Source organism: Pseudorca crassidens, chromosome 5, assembly GCF_039906515.1.
Source record: "Pseudorca crassidens isolate mPseCra1 chromosome 5, mPseCra1.hap1, whole genome shotgun sequence".
NCBI classification, from domain to species: domain Eukaryota; kingdom Metazoa; phylum Chordata; class Mammalia; order Artiodactyla; family Delphinidae; genus Pseudorca; species Pseudorca crassidens.
Genome location: NC_090300.1, coordinates 147,838,501 through 147,863,313, shown reverse-complemented (window position 1 = coordinate 147,863,313; position 24,813 = coordinate 147,838,501). Strand labels below are relative to the sequence as shown.

Below are 24,813 nucleotides of genomic sequence, written 5' to 3'. Positions count from 1 at the left end.
AGTTGTATTTTAAAATGCCATTGCTGATGGCACTGTTTGAGATGCAGTAGCGTTCACTGTGTCTTGGTTAATGTTTACAAATGTCCAATGTCCTTCAAATGCCAGTACATGGTTGTTGTGTGGTTGTTACGATGAAACAATGTTGCTTTCTGGGGCCATAGTTCCAAGCCCAGGCTGGTATTTTTGTTTTTAATTCCAAAACTTTCTTTTTTAAGAAAACTTTTTTTAGTTGGCGTCTAGTTGATTTACAGTGTGGTGGCAATCTCTGCTGTACAGACAAGTGACTCAGTTATACACACACAGACATTCTTTTTTTATATTGTTTTTCATTCTGGTTTATCACAGGATATTCAATATAGTTCCCTGTGCTGTACAGTAGGACCTTGTTGTTTATCCCGGGCTGGTGTTTACTCCAGTTCCAATGGCAAATGAGTCTTTAAACATCTTTTTCTATAACAGAAGATCCAAACCAAAGGGAGATAAGAAGTATTTGAACTGGAGGATGTAGGGCAGACACAGCTTACTGCAGTCAAGGGCCCTTTGCTGCCTCACATGAACAGGAAGGAACTTTGTCCCTCTACAAAGAGCCAGAGGCAAGTTGAAGGCATGCTTGTTAAAACATTGGACATCCACACTGGTGTGACGTCACAGACGTGCAGTCACTGTGTGCAGGGGCGCCAGGCTCAGGGACGCTAACACTGGGCCCCAACCTGAGGCCCTCGGGTCCTTTCTGTGCGTGACCCCGTGACCTCGTGATGGTCAGCAGTGCTGTGAGCTGAGCTGTGCCGCTAAAGCGCACGGAAGCGAAGGTCATGGAGGTAGGAACTGGCAGGGTTGGGATGCCAGCCTCACAGTCCTGATGCGCTGTTTTCCTGGCCCTATGACCTTCCACAGGCACCCTGCTGGGCCCAGTTTTCCACATCTGGCAGCGGGGAAGGATGAGGTCACGTTGCCTTTGGTCCCTGCACATCGCAGAGGCACAAATACACTGCAACCAACTGTGTCCTCCTGGCCGAGAAAAGTCTTTCCACACTGACCCTGGGGGTTGAGGACCAGTTACATTCCAACCAGTTGGGGCCGCTCAGGGAGAGCAAGTACGGAAGATTTTAAACGCCACACCGCTGAATCCCAGCACACTGAGAGGGAGGGATGCTCTGATCAGCCTGCACCACACCTACCTCGCCGGGGTCAGCTAGATTCCGTACTGGACTGCAAAGCCCACTGCCCGGATTTCACCGCAGCCCTCAAGAGTTGAGGTAGGTGTGGGACAGCAGTGGAACACGACCCAGTAAGTGACGTTGGGGCCCTGAATTAGGTCAAAGATGGCAGACACCTCCCCCGTGACGGACGGCCCACCCCTGATGCCAGCACTGCTGCTACCGGGAAGGTGGTCTTATCAGGCTGGTCCAGGAAGCCACAAGCCAGTGACCCCAGGAAGCTTAGGAGAAGTATCCCTGGCTTCCCTATACAATACCCAAAGCCCCACTGTACTTTGGCTATGGAAACACAATCTTAAAAAGAAAGCAACTGGACTCTCGCAGTATATGTTTTTATCATTCCATGACGCTGTCCGGGGCCGGGGTCCAGCAGACCTCCCAGGCGCCGGCCTCCGCCCGCCCGCTCCCTCCCCGCGGCCCGAGCCCCGACTCGGGGGAGGTGACCTCCGGGTCGGAGGTCTTCCGGGCGGGGGTCAGGGCCCCAGCGTGCTGGCTCTGCGAGGCCCGCGGGACCAAGCCAGAAAGCAAGGCCTCCCCTCCACTCGCTGAGCGCTCCTCCACCCCTTTAGGGTCAAGGTCGCGTAGCACCCCTTCCAACCGCGCAAGCGCACTGAGCCTCAGCGGCCCCCGCGGCCCGCCCCCTTCCCGCCGCGCAGGCGCACTGATCCGCGCGCCGGGAGGCGGGACCGCGAGCGGCGCGGGGCGGGCCCCTGTTCCGCACTGGCCCGTCTGCCGCCCCGCCCACCGCCGGAGCGCGGCCCTTCCGGGCGGAGGCGCCTGGCCGGGGTCCGAGGTGCTGCGCGTCCGGCAGACGAGGACGACGACCGACTGACGGGGTCGCAGCCGCCATGGCGTCCGGCAGGGTCCGCGGGCCGACTCCGCGCTGGGGACTGGCCCTCGGCGGCGCCGCGCTGTTCCTGCTGCTCCTCCCGGCGGCCGCCGCGCAGGGTGAGGGCAGCCGGCGGGCTCGGGGGCGGGGGGGCCGGGGGTGCGGGGCGGGGTCGCGGCGGAGGGGGAGGGCGGGGGGGCGCAGTGTCGGGGTCAAGGGGTGCGGAGGGCCGGGGGTCGCAGCCGCTCTGGGTCGCTGCTCTGGGCTCGCGCGGTCTGCGGCCGGGAGGCCACCCGAGTGTCGGTCCGCAGCCTGGGGCGGCGGGGCTCGGGGACGGCGGTGGGCCGGCCCTTTGTCCTGGCTCAGCATGCGGGGTGGTCCGGGACCGCGGCGTCGGCCTGGCCGAGCGCAGCGGCGCCACGACCCTCGGAAAGAGCCGTCTCGGGTGTGGACTCGGGGTCGAAAGCAGAGCTGGGGAGCTCGCTTGTCCCACAGCGGGTCGGCGGCCGAAGTCCAGGGGCCGGGCCCTTGTGCGGGCGCGGCTGGTGTGTTGGGGGCCCTGCTCGCTTCGGGGAGGCCTGTATGCCGCCCCTACACCCGCCACCGTGCGGAGTAGGCCCCTCCGAGGAGCTCCAGGGATAGCGGCCGGTGCTTGGGCTGAGCCCGCCCTGCCGCTGGTTCCTGGGCTCTGCAGGCCCGCGCTGCGTGGGCAGGTGGGCGGCCTTGCTAGGCGATCCCCCCTGTCCTCAGTAACTACCTGTGCCAGGTGCCGGGCCCACGGTGGTGACCGGCAAGTGGAGGCGACGAGTTCCTGGGGGGCCTGACCAGGAAACGGCAGATGAGAGTCAGGGGGTGGTGGTGAGGGGAGTGCATGACCTAAGGGCCCAGGAGTTCCAGAAGCGCTGGTGCTGGAGGGTGGCTTCCTGTAGGTGGTCTGCAGGCCGCTGGGGATCTTGGGAGCGTTTGATCTGGCTGCTGTGTGTGGCATCCCCGCGTGGTCGCTAGTGTGGGGAATCGAGCCTTGGGCCGGTGGCCTAACCGACCTGGGTCAGCCTGAGGGGCCGGGGGTTTTCTCAGCGCCAGTTAGCTGCGGCTTCGTTACCTTCTGTTTAGCACAGCAAAGCGCCTTTCCTCTCTGTGACCTCGTGGGGTGTCGGTTCCAGGGCAGGACTACTTGAGTTTTTTCTCATCGCCTTCTAAGCGTACTTGTGTGTACGTTTGTGATACTGTTCGTTAATGCAGAGTCGAGTGACACAGAATAGGGAACTTTCGGCCCAGATGGCTTGTTCAGCACAAGTGTGGTGCGAGTGCTTTTTACCAAACTGGGTGGCTGAGAGCCGAGAGTCCTCAGTCGCCCGAGAACCTCTCCTTGGTGGCCGCCGGGTGTGTATTGTTGAAATGGGTGTGTCAGGAAGCGCCCCAGGTGTGTTTTCCAGCTTTTCACCCTGCCCTAGCCCTGGGCTTAAGGGCAGAGACTCCTGTGGGTTGCGTGGGCATGTCCTGTGACAGTTTGGGAGTGAAACTGGACTCTAATCCTAGTATTTCAGGAGAAAAGTGGCTCTTCTTCTAGCCACACGGAGCCCGGGCTTGCTGTGAGACTTTACCACTTGTCATGCTGTAGGAATGTGACTACGCTATTTAAGAGACTTTGTTTTCCTCGCAAGCATGCTGTGTGTATTAGGAAAAATCACTCTAGAGAAACAGAACCAACAGGATATACGTAGCTATAGAGAAAGAGTTATTATGAGGGACTGGATCACGTGACCGAGGGGCCGAGGAGCCCCATGAGCTGCCGTCTGCTTTCCGGGAGAGCTGGCGTGTAGCGCAGGCCACACCTCAAGGCCAGGCAGTGGGGAGCCCGGGGGATACGGCCCAGTCTACGCCTGAAGGCCCAAGGGCAGGGGGAGGTGGACGTCTCAGCTCTCACACAAAGAGCAGACTCCTCCTTCCTTGCCTTTCTGTTCTGTTCGGGCCCTCAGTTGGTTAGGTGATGCCCACCCACCTTGGAGAGGGCCAGGTGCTTTCACCCGTCCACCAACTCATGCTCGTCTCTTCTGGAAACACCCTCACGGCCACTACCAGAAAGAGTGTTTTGGGAATTCCCTGGCAGTCTAGTGGTTAGGACTCTGCGCTTCCATTGCCGGGGGCTCGGGTTCCATCCCCGGTTGGGGAACTAAGATCCTGCATGCTGCACGGCAGGGCCACAGAAAAAAAAAAAAAGAAAAAAAAAATCTTAAAAAAAGAAGGAAAAAAAGAAAGTGTTTTACCAGCTCTCTGGGCATCCCTTAGCCCAGCCAGTCTGACAGATAAAATTAACCATCACAGAGCATCATACCGGTCCAAACCCAGCCACGTCTAACGTCTGTCTTTATTGTGCACTTGGGTGGTGGGGAGACGTTAGGAACCGACAAGGTGTTGAAGATCTTCAGAGGGAAGTTCATTGAATTAAAGAAGTTTCATGGGCTTTGGCCCCCGCTTTAATTGGGTGTGGGGTCAGACTCCACCCCAGAGTTTCACCTTTACATCTAGAGGGAAGGCAGCCCCTAAAGGGACCTCAGTCTTGTCCTAAACAGAGGGGTCCGGAGGAGCTGGTGGTGGCCGGGGTAGCTGGGGGCGGGGGCTCCTTACAGGGTCTTGCTGCAGAGAACGGGGGCTTCCAGGCAGGTTGCGGGGCATGGGGTGTGTGCACGGGTCCGAGCCTTTGCCCTCTGCCCTCCTCACTCCCCCTTTTCTGCTGAGGCGGTGCGACAGCCAGGACTTTTTGTCTAGGTGAACTTTCTGCCTCGTTTCTCACGTGAAATTGACCGCGCGGGCACTCTGTGCCCTGTCACCGTGCGGCATGGCCATAGTGCCCGGTTCTGGGGTTTTTCCACTGCTGAGGGCGCTGCCGAAGGCAGGCAGCCCTCTGGCCTGTTGTGTTCCACGGTAAATATACTGACTCACTTCCTCGTTTCTTTACAACACCCCTCTTTACACACACTAGTGTGTCCTTTTGTGCTTAAGCAGTTTAGGAAGGAACTCAAATGTATCATGGGTTAGTGTGTCCGGAGAACCTTTTTTGTTTTAACTTAGTTTCCCAAGAGCATGAGACTTAAGGTTCTCTAGTCATTGGTAAGGGGAGTCCAAGCTGAAGAGTCCCGGCCACGGGCCTTCCGAAGTCAGGACAGTGACATTCAGCGTTAGACCTCGGAAACTCAGGCCAGATGTTTACGTGTCTCTGGCTTTCAGCACAAAGTTTTCTGTTTCCGGGATGAGATAAGATGCAGTGAGTGACTGCTGACGCCCAGTCTCTGAAGCAGCTGCAAATGGTTAACGTATTTCCCTGTCTTACTATGAAAAACACCCTGGTGTTTTCAAGGGCGAGGAGGGCACTACCTTGTCTCGGCTCTGAACTGACTTTGGGAGGGCTGTTGAACCTTGGCGTTGCCGGGAGCAGGAGAAGGGCGAGGCCGTCTCCTTGGCCCTTCCCCTCCCAGGCCTCTCTGTTGACTCATCTGGCCCGTGACCCAGAGACCCCAGGGTGGACCGGTTTATGGTGTGTATCTTGGAGCCGATGTCGGTTAGGTTAGTTCACGCAAGACCAGTTACCACACAGACTTTTAAATTGGAGAGGCCTGAGAAGAAGTTCCCATGCTGTAGCACCTGCTGCCTGGGGCCTCTCTCAGGGTGCTTCAGGACTCGAGAGTGGGTGTGGTAGGCGCCGTGCGGTCCCCGCCACGCCTCCCTGCCCAGCGCTTTAGAGAAACAGTTGAAGGAGTAAATGGTCCAGTGAACTCCTGAGTCCCTTTCTGCTCTTCCAGCCTTCGCCGTATTTGCTTTGCTGCTCCTTGTCTGTGTCTGCGTGCTTCTGTTTCTTTTGGCCGTGCCTGGCGGCCTGTGGGATCTTCCTTCCCTGACCAGGATTGAACCCGGGCCACTGCAGTGAAAGCGCCGAGTCTTAACCAGTGGGCCACCAGGGAAGTCGCTGCCTGTTACTCTTGTCACCAAACCGTTTGAGAGCAAGTTGTGATGTGGCCATTTACCCTAAATTCACCAGGGTGCGTCTCCTAAGAAGGGCATAGCCGGAACGTGACGGTCAAGTCTGCACAGTGACCATTGGTACGATCCCGGACCCTTGATTTAACACACGACTGTACACACAGATCACCAGTTACCTCAGTAGCGTCCTCGGTCCTCTGACCCCGGCTGGCGTGTTGCTTTCAGGTGTCATGTCTCTCAGCCTCTGTTCCCCTGGAGTAGCTCCTCAGCCTGTCCTTGTGCTCAGAGGCCCTTTGTGGTCCTGCCTGGTTTCCTCTGATTTGATTCGGGTGCATCTGGGGGGGATTCAGCCACTGGGTGACTGTCCTTCCTGCACCCCTCAGAGGCACCTGCTGTCACTCTGTGCCGTTGTCTTGTCACAGGTTGTCTTGGTGATATCTCCGATCACTTGTCAGGTGCCAGACCGGGGCGGGGGGTGCTCTGACACCGTACGTAACGTCTTGTCCCTCCGCGAACGGCGCAGTGGCCTTGGTGTCCCTGTTTACTGGGACGGAGACTCTTGGCTAGCTGTCCTTCCCTGTGTTTATTCTGTGTCCGTGTGAAATCATGGGCGTTCAGGAGGTGAGAGTCCATTACTGTCATTCACTCTGACGTTAAGTTGTGCCACTTTGGCAAGGAGGACCCCCTCCACGCTGGCTTCTGGGTCCTTGTGCCACTTTCTGGCTTTGCAAGCTGTCCAAGGCCGGTGTTGTCCTTTCTCTGCCCCGGTTGTGGCGTTATTGTTCTGCCCGTTTCCTTTTAGTGGGGACAGTGGCTGGAGACCAAAGACCTGGCAACACGTGTGCCGTCCTCTCTCAGCCCCTTGGTGGACAGAACTGCGAATCCGGCTTGTGAGTGAGGCCGTTCCCTCCTGCTGGTCCACAGGGCCCCGGGGCCCCTCTCGGCAGTCCTCTGAGAATGGAGGTATTTCAGGGGCCGCTTCTGGCTCCAGCTTCCTGGGGCTGAGGGAGTAACGCAGTTGAGGGTCGGCTCGAACGCGAACCCAGCAGCAGGCCACTGGAGGCTCTGCGGAGGGTGCTGCTTCATGGTGACTGCGCACAACGGCGTGTTGTCACAGAAGGGGCTTTCGTTTCAGATAAAAGAGGATTTTGGTTTTTAAGAATGGAGCGTGGAAGGCTGTTGAATAGACGAACTCTCCAGCTATTTCGCAGCAGCAGTTACTGCGTGAGTCCTGCTTAGCAAACGACTTAAAGCTAAAGCTCTTTGCCCTGCATTTTATTAGGAAAACCTTGGAAAGTAGAGGGAAGTTGGGAGACCTGGGCAGTGAGCGGCCCTCCGCCCACCACCAGGTCTGTCGCGTTTTGAAGTTACAGCCGCGCACGCCCCCACCTCCTCCCCGTGCACCTCATCACTAAGAGCTCAGCGTTCGCCTCCTTCTTTTGAGATCAAGTTTACACACGGTGAAGTGCAGGAATCCTACGTGTGCCATCCAGTGAGTTACACCTGTGAGACCCTGACCTCCTGCAAGCCTCAGAACAGGCCTCTCCAGGAGCTTGGGGTCCCAGCCAGCCCATCCTTCCCCCCAACCCGGCCCCCGAAGAGGAGTCTCACCCGTCCCCGAGCCCTGCGCTGCGGGCCTTTGCGGGAGGCTCCCCCCAACGCACGTGATTTGTAGAGTCATCATGTGTGACGTAGACTTCTTTTTAGGGCTGAAGAGTGTCCCACTGTAGGACTGGACCAGTTTCCCTGTCCATCCTCCAACGACCTCTGCCCCTTGCCCCTTGGGTACAGCGTGTTAGGAGGAGGTGGTCCCGGGGAGGGTCGGGTCCTCCATCCAGGCAGGAGGAGCAGGCCGCGCAGAGGCCCTGGCCAGGGAGCCACCTGGAAGCTCTCAGGACCAGTGGGGAGGCCGAGGGGCATGCGGGGCGCCTGGACATCTGGGCCATTTTCAGCTCTCAGCTGTTCCTATACATAAAGTTGCCATCAGCCCCCTGTGCATGTCTCCCTGTGCACGTGTGTTCTGGTTTTTCTTGGGTACGAGACTGAGAGTGGAATTGCCAAGTCTCGGAGGAGCACGTGTTTGTTTTCGAGCCGCTGAGCCCACCCGCCCCATCCTCACCACCATTAGCATCGTCAGTCTTTGTAATGCAGCCGTTCTGGTGGGTGTGAAGTGGGGCCTGACTGCGATTCTCACGTGCCTTTCCTGGTGGCTGACGGGATGTGCTCAGGCCTCTCCCAAGTGTGTGCGTGTCTTGAGGGGCGGCGTGGGGTGAAGGGCAGCTGCTTGATGGTGGACTGGAATCCTTTATTCGTACACCACCTCTTCGTTTCTGCTTAGCTTGCGTTCCAGAGCTGCCAGCTGCTCGGGGTTTGAGCCCTTCCCGTAGCACCTGTGCGGTGAAGAGTGCCTGGGGGTGCAGGGGGTGCTCTGCAGGGTTGGGACCGGCGAGGGGGCCACGGCCTGGCTTGAGTCTGGCCTGGCATCGCTGTGGCCTCTGGTTCCAGGGTGTCTGCTGACTGGACAGTCAGTGGTGTGCGACCATGCAGGTGAGACGCAGGCGCTGGCCTTGCTGGGCGGCGCCGTCTTCTCTCCCAGGAGACCCCTGGGGTCAGGACCACACATGTGCTGCTTGTGTGTCCTCCCAGGGCCCTGCCTGTAGAGGCCGGGTCTGCGTGCCTGAAGGCTTGGCGCGGGAGGGGCCGCCTGTCCGGGCTCTGAGCGTCTCTTGCCCGCCCCCCCCGCGGGGACGCCGCGGGGTCCTCAGTGATGTGTGTTCTTTGCCCTGCAGGTTGCTCTCAGAACACAAACAGAACCTGTGAAGAGTGCCTGAGGAACGTCTCTGTAAGTAGCACAGGGTCAGCGTGTGATCCAGAAGCAGACCCGCTGCCTCTGGCTCCGGGGCTGCGTGTGTGTGTTCCGGGTTCTGTGGTCTGGGGTTTGTGGAGGTATTTTTCATGACGGCTCTTAGCAGCCTTTCTCAGGCGTATTAAAGCGTCTGGTGAAAGCTGCACATGCCGCTTGAGTGCTGTTCACGTGCTCCTTCCGCTCCTGAAATGAAGCACGTGAGTTTCACACAGCCCGGAACTTGTGTGAGCCCCTGGGGCCCGCAGGCGTGAGCAGAGGTGCCCGGCAGCAGGGTGGGGGCCAGGGAGGCGGGAGCACGTTTAGCCCCTCGTCTGCGACTGTTGACCTGAGCCCAGGGCTTTCCCACGGGGCTCACTCCACCTTGGAGGCCTCTTGTCTTACAGACGGACCCTGAGACGCGGCAGGTGTGCTTGGAGCCCTCCTGGCCCCCGCCGGGCTCTCGCAGTGCTGAGGGGGCCTCGAGCTGGAGTGCCCGTGCTTGCCCTCCTTGTGTGGGGTTGGGGGATGCCCAGACCACAGCGGGGTGCACGCCTCCTCTGAAGGCCTGACCCCCACTCTGAACCCAGACAGGTGAGGTCAGAAGTGCAGATGAAAGCCAGGGCAGACCCCGCTGCGTGCGAATCCTTAATGCACACGGGCTTCCGGAAGGATCTGCTGGCACCCCCGCGTTGTTCACCACGTGCGTGTACCTCATTAATCTAAAAAACAAGAGTGACAAACAGCCACGACACCACCACAAAGAGAACTTATCCTCCCAGTGAGCTCACATGGCTTTCAGTAAAACTGTCACGTAAAAATGGAAAGTTAGGTGTTTAAAACTTGAGCTGTTTGAAAATGGTGGATTTCCCAGAAATTGTTAAGCCAGGAAAGAACCGCTGAAATGGAAGTTATTCTGAAACGGCCGAAATGAAGAGGGCCTCCCTGCTGTCTGTCATTTTGAACACAAGACACCAAAGTGGACACTGTGTCAGTGGCCCTGGGACCCCAGGTTTCACTAAAACATTTTTCTGTAACAGATTTTCACCCTAACTTGGGACCAAAACATACCATGACTTTCCATCCTGTTAAAACTTCAAAGAAAAAAAACTTAGTAAAATCTTTATCTTCAAGCTTGAAAACATCCTGAACGTCCTGACCTGGGCGGGTTGTTAGGTTGACCCAAACCTCACATCTGTGCCAGTGCCTGCCTGGCTCTGGGCCCCTCGGCTGGTGTGCTGGCCAGGTCTCTGCCGTGCATTCCAGGGACTCGGGCACACCTGCCAGGTTTTCTCCAGCTCTGCGGTTCTGGACGGATGCCCTTGTGCTCTAGTAGAATCATCTTTAAGACAGCCAGCAATAAGACAGACCGCTTGGTTCAGTCCTAGAGATCAAATTAGCATCTTTACAGGGTGATAACCGTGGGCGGACACCACTCCAGCCATGCCTGGCTCGCTCCCTCCTGCAGGCGGCTGACGCCTGGATGCTCTGGGTGTTAGAAGGGAGGGCAGCATCCGGGCGAGGGGAGCAGGCCACGCAGAGGCCCCGGGCGGGGACCAGCAAGGGGGCCGAGGGGGGACAGCAGTGTGGCCAGTGGGGCTGGCCCTTCAGCATTTACGCGTCTGATGCCCTGTCATTGCCTCTTGCAGTGTCTTTGGTGCAACACTGACAAGGCGTGCTTGGACTACCCGGTGACCAAAATCCTGCCGCCCAGCTCTCTCTGCAAGCTGAGCTCTGCGCGCTGGGGCGTGTGCTGGGGTAAGTCGCTGTTCTCATTGGCTTCTTGCAAAACCAGTGCCGTTTTGAAAATTCTGGTTGTGCTCAGTTAATGTAAGCTGCCAGGAGTGGGGAGGTGGGGGAGGCCGGTGAGAGCGGTGGCGTCTGGGAAAGTGGCCGGTCCGGGTCTGGAGGCTGCCCTGAAGGCCACGGCCTTGGCTGTGCTCTGCAGGCATCTCCCCACGTCCCGGGGCCATGCGGGTGGCGTGTCAGCACCTGTGTCAGTGTCATACCCTAACCCATACCCTAACACGTACCCTAACCCTAATCCGTTGTCGTACCCTAACCTGCACCCTAAACCGTACCCGTTCCCTAACCCTAACCCTAACCCTTACTGGAAGCCTTACCCTAGCCCGTACCCTAATCCTAACCCGTACACTGACACTAACCCGTACCCTAACACGTACGCTAACCCTAAGCCGTTGTCGTACACTAACCTGTACCTAAACTGTACCCGTTCCCTAACCCTAACCCTAACCCTAAGCCTTACCGTAACCTGTACCCTAACCCGTACACTAACGCTAACCCGTACCCTAACACGTATGCTAACCCTAAGCCGTTGTCGTACCATAACCTGTACCCTAAACCGTACCCGTTCCCTAACCCTAACCCTAACCCTAACCCTAACCTAACCCTTACCGGAAGCCTTACCCTAGCCCGTACCCTAATCCTAACCCATACACTAACGCTAACCCGTACCCTAACATGTACGCTAACCCTAAACTGTTGTCGTACCATAACCTGTACCCTAAACCGTGCCCGTCCCCTAACCCTAACTCTAACCCTAACCCGAAGCCTTACCCTAACCCGTCCCCTAATCCTAACCCGTACGCTAACACTAACCCATGCCCTCACACGTACGCTAACCCTAAACTGTTGTCGTACCATAACCTGTACCCTAAACCGTATCCATTCCCTAACCCTAACCCTAACCCTGCTCTTTCTCCAAGGGAAGTGATCCCTAGGTGAGACCCAGGTTGTTTCCTAGGTGGCCTTTTAGGTTGGTTTGTGGTGTGTGTTGCCACATGGAGCTCATTTTTATGAGTTGGGCTTATTAATCCTTTCCTTTATGGCTTCTGGTTTGGGGCCATCGGGAGGCCGCCTGGCTACAGGTCATAGGAGCCAGTGCTCTTGCAGAGAATTGTGATGATCTGTTTTATCTGTCTTTTTTCGAATTGATTTCCATCTCAGAATCTGTCAGCCTCCGTCTGAAACGACTCACTTCTGATTTCACCAGCTGAAATCCAGGGAACCCAGAAGTTTGTGTCTGTGGGAGTGTGTGTGTATGGGTGCGTGTACATGTGCAGGCACACCCGTCACGTCCTCCCAGCTGGCCATTCCCTCTATTGCCCTCACTCCAGAAAGGCTCCTTGGGCCACACGGCCGTCTGCTTCCATGTTGGCGGCCGCCTCCTCCGTGGAACCTTCCCTCCCCGTCTGTTCCGCAGAGATGGCTCCCGCACCAGGGAACCAACCATCAGCATCTGGGACCTTAACTGTTAAAATGCTTTTAAACTGAAGCATGACTCTAACACAGTGCACACGTGAGCCCTCGCTCCCTCTCTCCGGGCCCTGGACTCCAGAGGACACACACACGTACACACGTGCAAGTACAGACACATGCGTGCACACATGCGTGTACACTTGTGCATATACAAATGCCCGTGTACTCAGTGAATTTTCACGTGAGTCTGCAGGTTATCGCCACTCAGCAACACACACAGACCACGTCCAGCGCTCGCCTATCCCTCAGGACACCGTGGGCGACCGCTGCGGTGCACTGGTGGACACCGGGCTGTGTGCGGGCTGCCGTGTGCTCCCGCGTGGGCTGGACACAGACACCCACCTGCCCTGGGCGTGCGCTCAGGAGCACGCTGCTGACTGGCACCCCTTTCATGTCTAGCCTTAGTCAGTGGGCCACACGGTTCTCAAGCGTGGCTGCCCCCGTTGATGCCGCTCCAGGCAGCATCGGGGCACACGGGCTCACGGGGGGTGAGCAGGGGCGCTGGGGGCAGACTTTGTGGTAACAGGAGGGCGCGGTGCCCACGGCTCCTGAGAGAAGGTGCGTTGGCCTCGTCGGGTTTATTCCTCGGGCCTGCAGGGAGCTGGGGCCTCATCCACGGGAGCCGAGCGGGTGGGGCCTTGCGGTCCACCCCGTCGGGCAGCACCTCACACTAACTCAGCCCTGTGCCACAGGTGCTTTTATTCTTACAAGTAACTGTAGAATCATCTTAACCAGTTCTAGGCAAAATTGGGGTTGTGATTGTAATGACCTTAAATATAGGCGTTCAGGGGACTTCCATGGTGGTTCAGTGGTTAAGACTCTGCACTTCTGCTGCGGGGGACCTGGGTTCAATCCCTGGTCGGGGAACTAAGATCCCACATGCTGCACAGCTCAGCCAAAAAACAAACAAAAACACACACGCGTTCAGGTGGAGAACAGCAAGGTCTTTACCGTCTGAACCCTCGTCTGGGAACAGGGGTCTCTCTCTGTTCAGGTCTAGTACGTCCTAGAGTAGATTTCTCGGAAGTAAGCCCATAGTTTAGCTTCCCATCGTGGTGGAATTCCTGTTCTGTTTTATAACTGGGTTTAGCTGCTAATCAGAAAAGCTCTTGTGGGGGCAGGTGTATTTTAGAGCCAGCGGTCTGACTGGTCTCATGGGTTTTTGTTTTTTCTTGGTTTCTTTTAAATTTTATTTTATTTATTTATTTTGGTGGCACTGGGTCTTAGTTGTGGCAGGCAGGCTCCTTAGTGGCGGCTCACTGGCTCCTTACTTGTGGCATGTGGGCTCCTTAGTTGTGGCTCGCAGGCTCCAGAGTTGTGGCATGCAGACTCTTAGCTGCAGCATGTGGGATCTAGTTCCCGGACCAGGAATCAAAACCACATCCCCTGCATTGGGAGGCGGATTCTCAACCACTGTGCCACCAGGAAAGCCCCTCGTCGGTTTTTAAAGTTGATTGTTCTCGGGGCTTCCCGGGTGGCACAGTGGTTGAGAAGCCACTTGCCAACATAGGGGACACGGGTTCAATCCCTGGTCCGGCAAGATCCCACATGCAGCGGAGCAACTAATCCTGTGCACCACAACTACTGAGCCTGTGCACCACAACTACTGAAGCCCGTGCGCCTAGATCCCATGCTCCACAATAAAGAGAAGCCACCACAATGAGAAGCCCGCACACCACAATGAAGAGTAGCCCCTGCTCGCCGCAACTAGAGAAAGTCCACGTGTAGCGACGAAGACCCAACGCAGCCAAAAATAAATAAATAAAATAAATAAATTGATTTTAAAAAGTAAATAAAAATAAAGTTGATTGTTCTCGAGTTCTCTAGTCAAAAAGTTACGCCACCTGCTTGTGGCGGTCTCCTGTTACTACTGTATCTTGCAATTCTGGCACTTCCAGAACAGGTCAGAGGAGGAAAAACCACATGGTTCAAAGCTCAGAAGGCAGAGCGAGTGCTGTCACACTGGCAGCCTGAGGGGGGCTGGGGGCACCGGGGCACTGGTGTCTCCCTCCCCGACCCGAGGAAGAGCTCTCACCTTCCAGACCCCAGCCCACCCCACCTCCCCCCAACCAAGAGACCAGTGGCACCCGAGCTTACAAGCTCTGAGCTCTGTGCGGCAGGAGGCCGTCCTGTGATGGTCGCACTGCTGTCCAGGGCGGGGCGGGGTGGTGCTAACTGGAAGGTGTCAGCCTGTCCTGTGATAGGCTCTGGCTTGAATGGAGTGGAAAAGTACCGACTGACTGGTTTTAATTTGTAAATCCTCAAGAGAAGTTGGAAAGAATTGCAACTTGTTCTGAGTGCGTTTGGTCTGGACAGGAAATCACAGTCACCGTTCTCCAGCCCCTGGGCGTTGGCCGGGGCCGCAGCTCCAGCTGGTGCCCTGCCCGGCGGGCAGGCGTGTGTCCTGTTGGCAGCAGATGGGAGGCTCTGGTCTTTGACTTAGATAATCACGGAAGCCGGTCGGGTTTAGCGTCTGATTGCGTGAGATTGAGTTTCAAGTGTTGTAGCAGCTGAGTGCACTGCGGAGCTTCTCTTTCTTCCTGGTTTTGTTAACTTTTCTCAGGTTGGAAACAGCCTTTCAGCATCAGGTGATGAGAAAAGCTACCTGTTGCTTCAGGTTGATGGAAATGGTGACTAAGTCACAGAAGCAGGCTGGAGGAAGGCGGGGGCGTCGTCGTCCGTCCGTTGTCCCCGTCCCCCCCCCCCCCCCCCCCCCCCCCCCCCGCCCTCCGCCTGCCGAGGAGGAGGCGTGGCCGTGAGCGGGGCCCTGACTGTGCGCCTTTGCATTGGCAGTGAACTTCGAGGCCCTGATCATTGCCCTGTCGGTGCTTGGGGGCGCCCTGCTCCTGGGCGTCGCCTGCTGCTGCTGCTTCTGCTGCTGCGGGAGGAGGCGGAGCCGGCGGCCGGACAAGAGCGAGGAGAGGGCTGCTCGGGAGCGAGAGGAGCGCCGGGTCCGCCAGGAGGAGCGGTGAGGCCCCGCGCCCCGGGGGCCGTTACTCGGTCCCAGCTTTCTCCACGTGGGAAAGTCAGGACCGTGTCGGGCGTCCGAGGGGGCTTCTCGGTGGTGGCGTGGAGGGTGGGAAGCTGCGTGGCAGGGACCTGGCCGGTGGCCACCAGCTGGGACTTTGGGGCAGGGCCGGCGAGGCCTCTGGAGGCCCGTCTGGTTCTGAGCCCACGGGGGCTCAGCAGGAGGAAGGCTTCTGCCTGGGGTCTCCTGTCTGTCCGAGGCATGTGCGCAGGGGGGCTGGGGGCTTGTCAGCCCGCAGCGGCCGGGCCGAGGCTCCTGCGAGCTCCTAACCATCCTCAGAACCAAGCGTAAGGTCTTTGCTGATTGGCTTGTTTTCATACGGAAAAAATGTCTTCAGTCACAGTACGGGGTGTTGGAATTGCTTTCCTTGAAATGAAGGGGTCCGTGCTCAGCACCCTGCCTGTCCCGGTGGGAGCGTGGCTGTGGCCACATCAGAGCCGCCACCACCCGGCTCTGGCTCCCAGAGGCCACAATGGAGTGAAAGGCACAGCTGTTGGCATTACACTGTGGGGACTTCCCTGGCGGTCCAGTGGTTAGAGCTCTGCGCTTCCACTGCAGGGGCCCCGGCCACACACACACACACACACACACACACACACACACACACACACGAAATGTACACTGTAATTTGCTGCTGAAAGGGATTTCTGTGTTTTCTAGGAGAGCAGAGATGAAGTCGAGACATGATGAGATCAGGAAGAAATACGGTGAGAATCGCCTGGCTCTGCATTTCCGTCGGCAGGAGCTGGCCTGGCCGTCTTGGCTGCGCCCAGCGCCCGGCGGGCTCTGCTATAGGGTGTGGGCTGCACTGGGAGCAGTGCCCGTAAGACGAGGCCCGCGAGTGCTCTGCCTCTGCAGGCCTTCCTGGCACCTGCTTGCTGGTGAAGTGCTGTCGCCCTTTGCCGCCTTGTGGACTTGTTTGCCCTGCGGTGGGGTGAGTCCCTTACCTGCGGGGCTTTGCCCGCCTTCTCCCTTGTGCTGGAGTTGCTCCTGACCCGCCTCCTGACCGAGTCAGCAGTAGCCACACTGAGGCCTTGGACCGCTTGTTTCCCGGGAGCTGTGTCCAGGCTCTGTTCTGGGCTTTTGTTTGGTGAGGTTTTCAGTGGGGGACTATGTTTTCGGTGTTTGACAGCACTGAACCTGCTTCTGTGTTTAGCTGGCTCTGTACTGATTTTCAAACCACCGATATCACTGGTGTTTTCTGCTCCCTGGCACTTGGTTTCCGACGAAATTTGGAAATCATGGAAAGCTTTTTGAAATCTGATTTTAACATTAATGTAAATAAAAGACGAGATGGTTGTGTGCTCGTGTGCGTGTACACACACACACACACACACACACACACACACACACACACACACACAACGTAGCACAGGTCGTGATGGGATCCTGGACCTTTGCTCTGCTCGGCCTGCACGAGGCCTTTTCTGGAACAGTCACGGATTCCCTGTGTTCCTGTCTTGGAGCTGGTCAGTTGCCCTTTAATTGCACTGATAGAATTCTCTTGTGCCCTTTGTGTAAAGCCCTTTGAGTGGCCTGGACTTTGGAAGGAAGCCTCAGCTGTGGGGAACCTTCGAGCTGCTGGTGGGAGGGGGAGGGAGGTGCTTGGCCCTGTGAACACCAAATGTACCGCAGACGAACCCGTCTCTTGACGTTAGAAGGCCTTTGGTTTCTTTATCACAAAGCAGTTTCTGTGTGTTTTCCCTCTAAACCAGAAATAGAGCCGGAGCTGGGCCTTAACAAGACTGCTAGTATTCGGTATTTGGCACGTGATAGCTTTTTACCCAAAACCAGCTGTGCGCTCCGCCCCACCCCCAGGCTGAGCGCTTCCCCCCGCAGGCTGAGCTCTCTCTGTTCCTCTGACAGAAGGGCGTTCTCCCCCCGCCCTTAGCTTTCCCCCACTGTCCCCCACCCCCCAAACCCTGCGGTAAGGAGACTTGTTGCAGTGGCTCCGGAGAGTTGCGTGTGCAGTCCAGGTGTGTAAAGAGGGGGGCGGGTGCGTTTCCACGATGCAGAGAGAAACTCCGAGTCTCTGGGCGCTTAGCTCCTTCGCAGGTAAACTGACGGTCACCTTCTGTGTGTGGCCTTAATTCTGAAAATTAATCAGCATTTATAAGAATATCTAAAGTAAGATGGTTTTGTTTTGTTTTCTTCTGTATAATTTAGTCAACCACTGAGGGAAGAAACGGTGGCTTTAAATTTCTTATTTCCCTTTGAGAGAATCAGCAAACAAGTCTATTTCTTAGGATCTGTGTTTCTTAGAAATATTGTTTACAATAAATTCCACTTCAGTTTTCAAGTCACCTGTGGTGTGACGTTCACGAAAAGGTGAAGGGTAGTGTTTGAACCTGCCTATTAGCATACCCAGCTTCCTTTTGGCCGCAGTAAATCTTCATATAAGACACCATGTGCTGCTTTCTGACCCTCGTTTCCTCTTGGCTGAGTGCATTTCTAATCAGGCCCGTTTTGTTTTCAGGTTTGTTTAGAGAAGAAAACCCATACGCTAGATTCGAGAACAACTGAGACGCACTTCGCGGCATGGCCAGCGGTCTCCACGCCTTTCCTCGGGCTGTGGGTCAGCAGGGACCCGCTGCCCCATCCGCCTCTGACCCTGGGGAGGGAAGCTGCCCTCCAGGCCCAGGCCTGGGAGCTTCTGTTCCCTCTTCTCTGATTTCTGTATTTAGTCACTTGAGACATTAAGACTGTCAGGGCTTTTCTGTTGTTCATTTGGGGAGGAAACTGCACATCCCTGGCCTCTGCTCCGTCTGCGAGCCAGTGCAGACCATCTCCCTGCATCCGGGCCCGCGCAGCTCCACGCGCAGGAAGTGGGGCGTCTGCAGTCCGTCTTGGGGCCACCCCCCAGCCCCTGTCATTTCCCCAGAAAAGCACAGACGACTTGCCGTTGACATCAGGGTACAGGACGCAGTTGGACGAGGGTTTGCTTTCTGACCTTGACTATACCGAATAGCACTGAGTGGTAGTTAAACTCACCTTATGTCTTTTTTTCTTTTTTTAAGAATTCTTGGATTTTATTCTCCCACCTAAAAGATTCCACCAAAAAGCTTTACTGTCAAAGTTCAGGCCACTTATGGGATGACTTTTTAGTGTGTCTCTTTACTGGAACATCAAGATATTTTTCCAGTAAAAGTTCGAATTATAAAACCTCTCTGAAGGGCAGTAGTCGGTCAGGTGCTGGTGTGTGGCTGGCAGGGGGGCGTGTCTAAGAGGCTCCGCCTGCCGTTCCCGCCCCGCTGACCACAGGCCTCAGGCCCCAGGGGCAGAGTCTCCTGAATCAGACCTGCCCTGCCATCTGCGACGGTCACCTAGGGCTCTTGGGTGACCACAGGTCCGCCCCCGGCGAGCAGGGGCCTGCACTGGCCAGGCTCCGCGGGGCCGCTGATGGAATCTCCGTGCACGACAGACGCTGGTGGCTGTCCTGCTTGGCCGACAACCTGAGCTCCGGCCTCTGCTCCTTTGTCTCGGCCGTGTTCTGGGAACTTCCTTCCATGGCCACACGTGGTGGTTCCTTTTCTTCCAGATCAAGACGCGTGACTGCAGTAAATGGTCTGAGCGCTTCCTGGCAGGGACAGCAGACCGTGGAGTCACCGTGAACAGCCTTTCTTAAATCTGAAAATAGTCCTAGTTGCCAAATTGCTTTGAATGTGAAAACCATTGAGCTTTGGGGAGGCGGGTGAACAAGCACGTGAAGTGAGTGAGTTCACGCGGACCCAGTGATCAAAGGACGTGTCATCAAACGGTTGCACGTGCCTTGTTAGCTACACAGATCTGTTTGATTTAACAGTCCTACCTTTAAGTTTCACAAACAACCTTTAACAAACTCTTTAGTCTTATTTCTCTGGTTTCTTGGGCATTTGATAGCAATGAAAGTATTATGAAACATTCCTAAGTATTTTATAACAGTTTGCAAATTTTTACTTTCTACTGTTTGTTCATAAAAGAAACTTTGTGATAGACTTCAGTGAACTTCGTATTAACACGGTAGCTCGTGTGGATGTAAAGTCACTCTCTGGACCTGAGGCTGCCGAGCTGAAAGCGGAGCCGGGTTGTGAGTGCGAGTCTGCGAGGCGTTAGAGCGGGTGCCGTCCTCCCACACGGCGCGGAGCCCGCCCGGGAGCGACACTGTAGTCATGGGCTTCTGAAATGGTACTAAGAGCAGCCAGAAACCGTAACCTCACGGAGACCGTAAGCCTGAGTGCCTTACTCTTTAACCAGTTTCCAATCAGCAGATTAATACACGCTTTTGTTGACAATGCTTTGCGTTCCTTGTGTGTCATTTCTGGGCGGTGTGGACGTGACTGCTTGGGGAGTGAGGACCGCGGGACTGTCTGGGTAAAGATGGGCTTCTGCACCCATCGGTGTGAATGAGCAGCCCCCCTCCTAGCACCCCTGCAGCGCTGGGACCAGGTACAGAGAGCTCCAGGGGAAGCAGCTGTACCTGTGAGCTCGGAGTCCCTGGCTCTCCTGTTTGAAGCAAGCGACCAGCAGCGGACATCTCCCACCCTAAGGCCCAGGGGTGTTTTGAGCCCGAGCCACCCGTCTCCTCGCGGGGCCCTTCTCTGCGCCAAACTGCAGTGTTCTGGTTGGCTTGGCCTCACTGTGCACTGGGCACGGGAGCTTGCCTTCAGTGACAGGGCTGCTGACGGTGACTGGAAGGGGGCGGCGGGCACTGCTGGCCCCTCTGGCCGCCCCCGGGGAGGAGGTGCAACGATCCACGCCCGGGACCGAGCGGCTCAAAGCCCCACCCCAGGACCCGCCTTCTAGGGAAGGGAAACCGTGGTGGGAGCGAGGCCGGGTGGCTGCCTGGGGGAGCTGGCCCCTTTCCCAGGAGGGTCCGGGCGCCCCGTACCCGAGGGACGGAGAGGTTGTGCCAGCCCGTGAGGAGCCTGCCTGCTCGGCGACTCTGACCCCGTGGTCCTGGGTTCCAGAGCGTGGTGGCCGAGGGTCTGGCCTCAGAGCCGGGCCAGCTCCCTCCCCTCCCCCTGCTCAGGCTACCCCAGGCCCTGGTGACCCCAACTCCACGTTCCCTCCCTGAGGTGGGCACCAGGGTCATGTGTCCTGAGCTGGGGCCGCTTCCTCCCCCACCCTGGCCCACGCCGGTCCTAGTTGAGCATCTGGGCTGCACCAGGCCCACCTCCTCCAGGGATGTCGGAGTGCGCTGCGGGTGACCGCACCAGAAGGTCGCCCGGCCGAGGTCAGCATGGAGGCGCTCTGCTCTCCCAGCCTGCGCAGGCACCCGCCGGCTGGCGACCTCGGCCGGCGGGGTCGGGAGGAGAAAGCAAAGCCTGGGTGCCAGGATCTGCGACCCCAGGGCCCTGGCTGTGACCCCCAGCCGCTCTTCAGGACCCGTGCTCTGTAACAGCCACAGAGGGGGTTCAGTGGGCCGTGGGGTATCTGCTCAGGTCACCATGACAAGCACCGCAGACTCGGGGCTTAAACAACAGACATGTATCGACCGTCTCACAGTTTGGAGGCTGGGAGTCCAAGGCCCAGGGGTCGCAGGGCTGTCCCTCCCGAGGCCTCTCTCCTGGGCATGTGGACAGCCGTCCCCTCCCCGTGTTCCCGCGTGCTCATCCCGTGTGTGTCTGTGTCCTCGTCTCTCCTCGTAAGGACCCGGTCAGGTTGGATTAGGACCCACCCAGCGACCTCGTGTTAACTTCAGTAACTCATTAAAGGTCCTCTCTCCAGATTCTGCACATTCTGAGGTGCTGGGACTAGGGCCCTGGCTTGTGAACTTGGGGGAACACAGTCCAGCTAGTCACAGGCCGGAAGCCTTGCGATTGAGCTTCGGGGGTCCCTGACCTGCAGCACTCCCTCTGGGGATGTGGCGCCTCTGGGCCACCTCCCGCAGCAGGGGGTGGGGCTCCGCGGGCTTCCACGGGGCCTTTCTACGGCATGGCCTCCGCTCCGGCCCCGAGCACAAGTGGGGAGACTCCATAGGGCGCTAAGTGTGCGTGTCCCCGCTACGCGTTCTGGGCCTCTGGTTCCCACGGGCCCCCGGTGAGCTAGACTCGGGGTGAGACCCATTCTCATCCGGCCTCCACAAGCCCACTCTGGCCAGTGGACCTCCGTGGCTGACCGGGCCTCTTCAAAGCTGGTGTGTAGTAACCCCTGAGGGTCAGGGGCTTTCCTTTGCTCCAGGACACAGTGACCCTTGAAAACGGTCATCGGTCCCTCTGAGGAAGCCCTGAGAGCCACTTGCTGGTCTCACCTGGGGCTGAACTGCAGGGTCCTTCCTCACCAGTCCTGGAAGCTGCTGGGAAGAGCCGGGCATCCCCGTTATGGTGACGGGTTGGGGCTTGACCAGAAGACCTAGAATTATCCTGCCTGCTAGTTTAGCAGCTGTGCATCGGTTTCATTCCCAGGGTCCCTGCCATCGGTTCAAAAAATTCTGATTCCTCTCCTTCCATGATCATTTGCTCTGCGTCTGTCTCTAGTGTTAAGCACTGACATCTGGTACCACCACGCCGGGACCCCTCATCCCCAGGGAGATCGGGTGACCCCGCTCCATGGCAGCCTCCCCGGTCCGCAGAGGACAGCCACGGGGGCACTTTGCCCGTGCATTTCTCCATGACTCTGCGCAGGGAGTGTCGTGAGCTCAGCTGGAGGGGAGGTGCGCAGGCTCACGTAATAGGCCCACCAACACCCCCGTTTCTGGGAGCCCAGGCCTTTCCTCCGCAGCAGCGGGCCTGCGCCTCTGCTGTTCACTGCGCTCGCCAGTGCCAGGCCACACTCCCAGCCACACTCATCTCATGGGTCTCATTTCACAGGTGGTTTTTTCCCCAACATCTCCAAGTGGTTCTAGTGCACAGCCAGGGCTGAGAACCACTGCCCTCGAGGCTCGCTCCTCACAATGTGGCCCGAGTTTTAGTGGACGGGCATCAGCTGGGAGCTCAGTAGGCCTGCAGAACGTCAGTCCCTACCCAGGACCTGCTGAGTCAGAATTCCCTGACGATTTGTCTACCGTGTCCCATCTGAGCAGCACCACTGTCCACCAGGGGTTCTCAAGCTTGAGCTGCGTCGGAACCCCCTGGAAGGCTCATAAAACCCAGGTGCGGGGCCCCACCCCAGAAATTGCGAGCCAGCGGGTCTGGGAGGGGCCCCAGAGTATGCACTTGTAACATGTTTCCAGCAGATGTGGATGGTGCTGGTCTAGGGACATCAGGAAGGTTGCTCTAGAACGCCAGGGACATTCGTTATTCTAAGCGGTCGGATGCCGGTGGTGCCCACGTTTCCATTAGCCAGACTGGTGACGCCATCCCCGCCTCCTGGGGCGGCTCTCACGGAGGCACCTTCAGCCCAGTCAGGCTTGTGCATCATCTCCCTGGCCTGGCAGGTGTGAGCTCTGTTTCTACGATGTTCCCAGACCCTGCCAATATAGCTGGTGAGGACCCACAACCTTCAGGTAGATGTGTGGACCTCTGACCCTTCTTTGGGGCCCGGAGGAGGTCAGCGGAGGGGCCCCGCCTGCCTAGGGGAGGGGCCGGTGGGGTCGTGTGACTGGGGCTGCCTGAGGGCCAGGCAGGGAGGGAAGAGGGATAAAATGAAGGACCCCCGACACTCTCTGGATCACAGGACCCCTTTTCCCGGTTTCTGTGGCCAGAGGGATGGGTTTTCTCCTGAGGTGTGGGGTGCCTGGCCTACGGCCACAGTGCAGCTCCAGGATCGGGGTCTCTTCAGGACAGGATCCGGTGAGTAAAAAACACAAGACCAGCCAACCAACCAACCAACCAAAACCTGGGTTCACTCGCATGCTTTGGCTCGCAGGGTCTCCTTTCCTCTGGCCAGAGAGAGAGGCTTTCTCTTGGAGGTTTTGACACCTGCACTGGTATGTAATCCCACACTGGGGTCGACCTCTGGTCGAAGCTGGCCGATGAAAGAGGAGGAGCACTTGGAAAGTCACCCCGTCAGGTCTTTTAAGTTTGGGGTCTGCTCTCTAAGCTGCCTGCTATGACTGACCTTTCAGAGTCCTTGGAGGGTTGTGTCCTGTCCACACCAGAAGTCTCTCCTTGGCTTCTGAAGGCTGGTTTGCTGAGTATAGAGACCTGAGCTTCGTGTGTGTAGAGGCAGCACGTCTTTGTCCTCATCGTCTTCAGCTTGCATCGTTTCTGCACCAGGTGTTCTGTGATTCTGATCCTTGTTCCTGCGCATGTACTGTCTTTTTTTCCCCTCTACCTTCAAGGTGTTTTCCTTGTCTTTGGTTTTCATCACTTGAATATGATGTGTCTTGTTGTGCCTTTTGTATATTTATTATATATATTATTAAAGGTATATCTTTAAATCCTTCTGAATTTGGATCTGTGCTGTGGTGTCTTTATTTTTAGAAAATTTGTAGCCATTATTGTTTCCAACATTTCTCCTGCCCACTCTCTCCTCTCCTCCTGTGACTCCAATTACACATGTGTTAGACCAGTGGAAATTATTCCAGGGCTTCCATTTGCTCTGCTCTGTTGGCGGGTTGGGGTCCACCTTTCCTCTTTGTTTAGTCTGGGTAATTTCCACGGTCTTATCTTGAAGCTCATGATTCTCTCCTCATCTGTGCTGAGTCTACTCGTGAGCCTGTTGAAGGCATTCTTCATCTCTGTTACCCCGTTTTTACTTCCAGCATTTCCACTGGCCTCTTCCTCAGAGTCTCCGTCTCGGTGCTGAAAGTCTCCCCACCCTTTTCTTCATGTTATCTTTCCCACTAGAGCCTTAACGTAAATCCTGTCAGACAATCCCAGCACTTGAGTCACATCTGAGTCTGGTTCTGTTGATTTTCATGTCTTGATTGTGGGGGGTTTGTCCTTCTTTTTTGTGTCTTGTAATTACTTACTGAAAGCCAGATATCGTCTAAGGACAGTGAATGATACATTTAAAGGCTTTAAGCTCAGATTTCTTTCTTTTTTTTCGAATTTTTAATTTATTTTTGGCTGGGTTGGGTCTTCGTTGCTGCACGCGGGCTTCTCATTGCAGTGGCTTCTCTTGCTGCAGAGCACAGGCTCTTGGCAGGCGGGCTTCAGTAGTTGCAGCAAGTGGGCTCAGTAGCTCTGAGGCATGTGGGATCTCCCCAGACCAGGGATCAAACCCATGTCCCCTGCATTGGCAGGCGGATTCTTAACCTCTGCACCACCAGGGAAGTCCCTAAGCTCAGATTCTATACTCAGAAAACCTTCAAAAATGGAGAGAGTTCTGGTGTGGACAAGACAAAGTAAGCAACTGTCTGAGACTCTGAAAGCTTAATAATAGCAGGCAGATTAGGGAGAGGACCCAAAACTTAAAGACAAGGAAGCCGAAATCCCAGCTTTCTGATAGGTTTAGGAAAAGTTGTGATTTTGAGGTTGTCCAGCTTTTCTTGTTTTTAGACAGCGGTAATGAGCATTCCAGCTTTCTACATCCTAGGCAGAACTCTCCCTCTGTATGATTTTGCTTCTTACAATTTAATGAGGTTTTCTTAAAGACCTAATATGTGCTCAAACTTTGTAAATATTCCACAGGTGATTAAAAATATTCCATAAGCTTTTCACTGGTTTCCAAATTCTTTCTCTCTGTGCGTTTTCATGAGCTTATTATGTTATGCAGATCTTCTGTATGCTTACTGAGTGTTTGCCATTGTGACACCTTTCAGAAAGAAGAGGGAACC

At 56.5% G+C, this 24,813-nt stretch overlaps 1 protein-coding gene across 1 annotated transcript; it reads left to right on the top strand.

Moving 5' to 3' along the window:
• Positions 1–1,972: 1,972 nt before the first annotated feature.
• Positions 1,973–19,446, top strand: PTTG1IP (PTTG1 interacting protein). The gene is made up of 6 exons (XM_067739668.1): positions 1,973–2,165; positions 8,814–8,866; positions 10,516–10,624; positions 14,939–15,113; positions 15,834–15,880; positions 17,650–19,446. The coding sequence occupies exons 1-6, from the start codon at positions 2,066–2,068 to the stop codon at positions 17,694–17,696; spliced, it is 531 nt and encodes a 176-aa protein (XP_067595769.1). The 5' UTR covers positions 1,973–2,065; the 3' UTR covers positions 17,697–19,446.
• Positions 19,447–24,813: the final 5,367 nt, after the last annotated feature.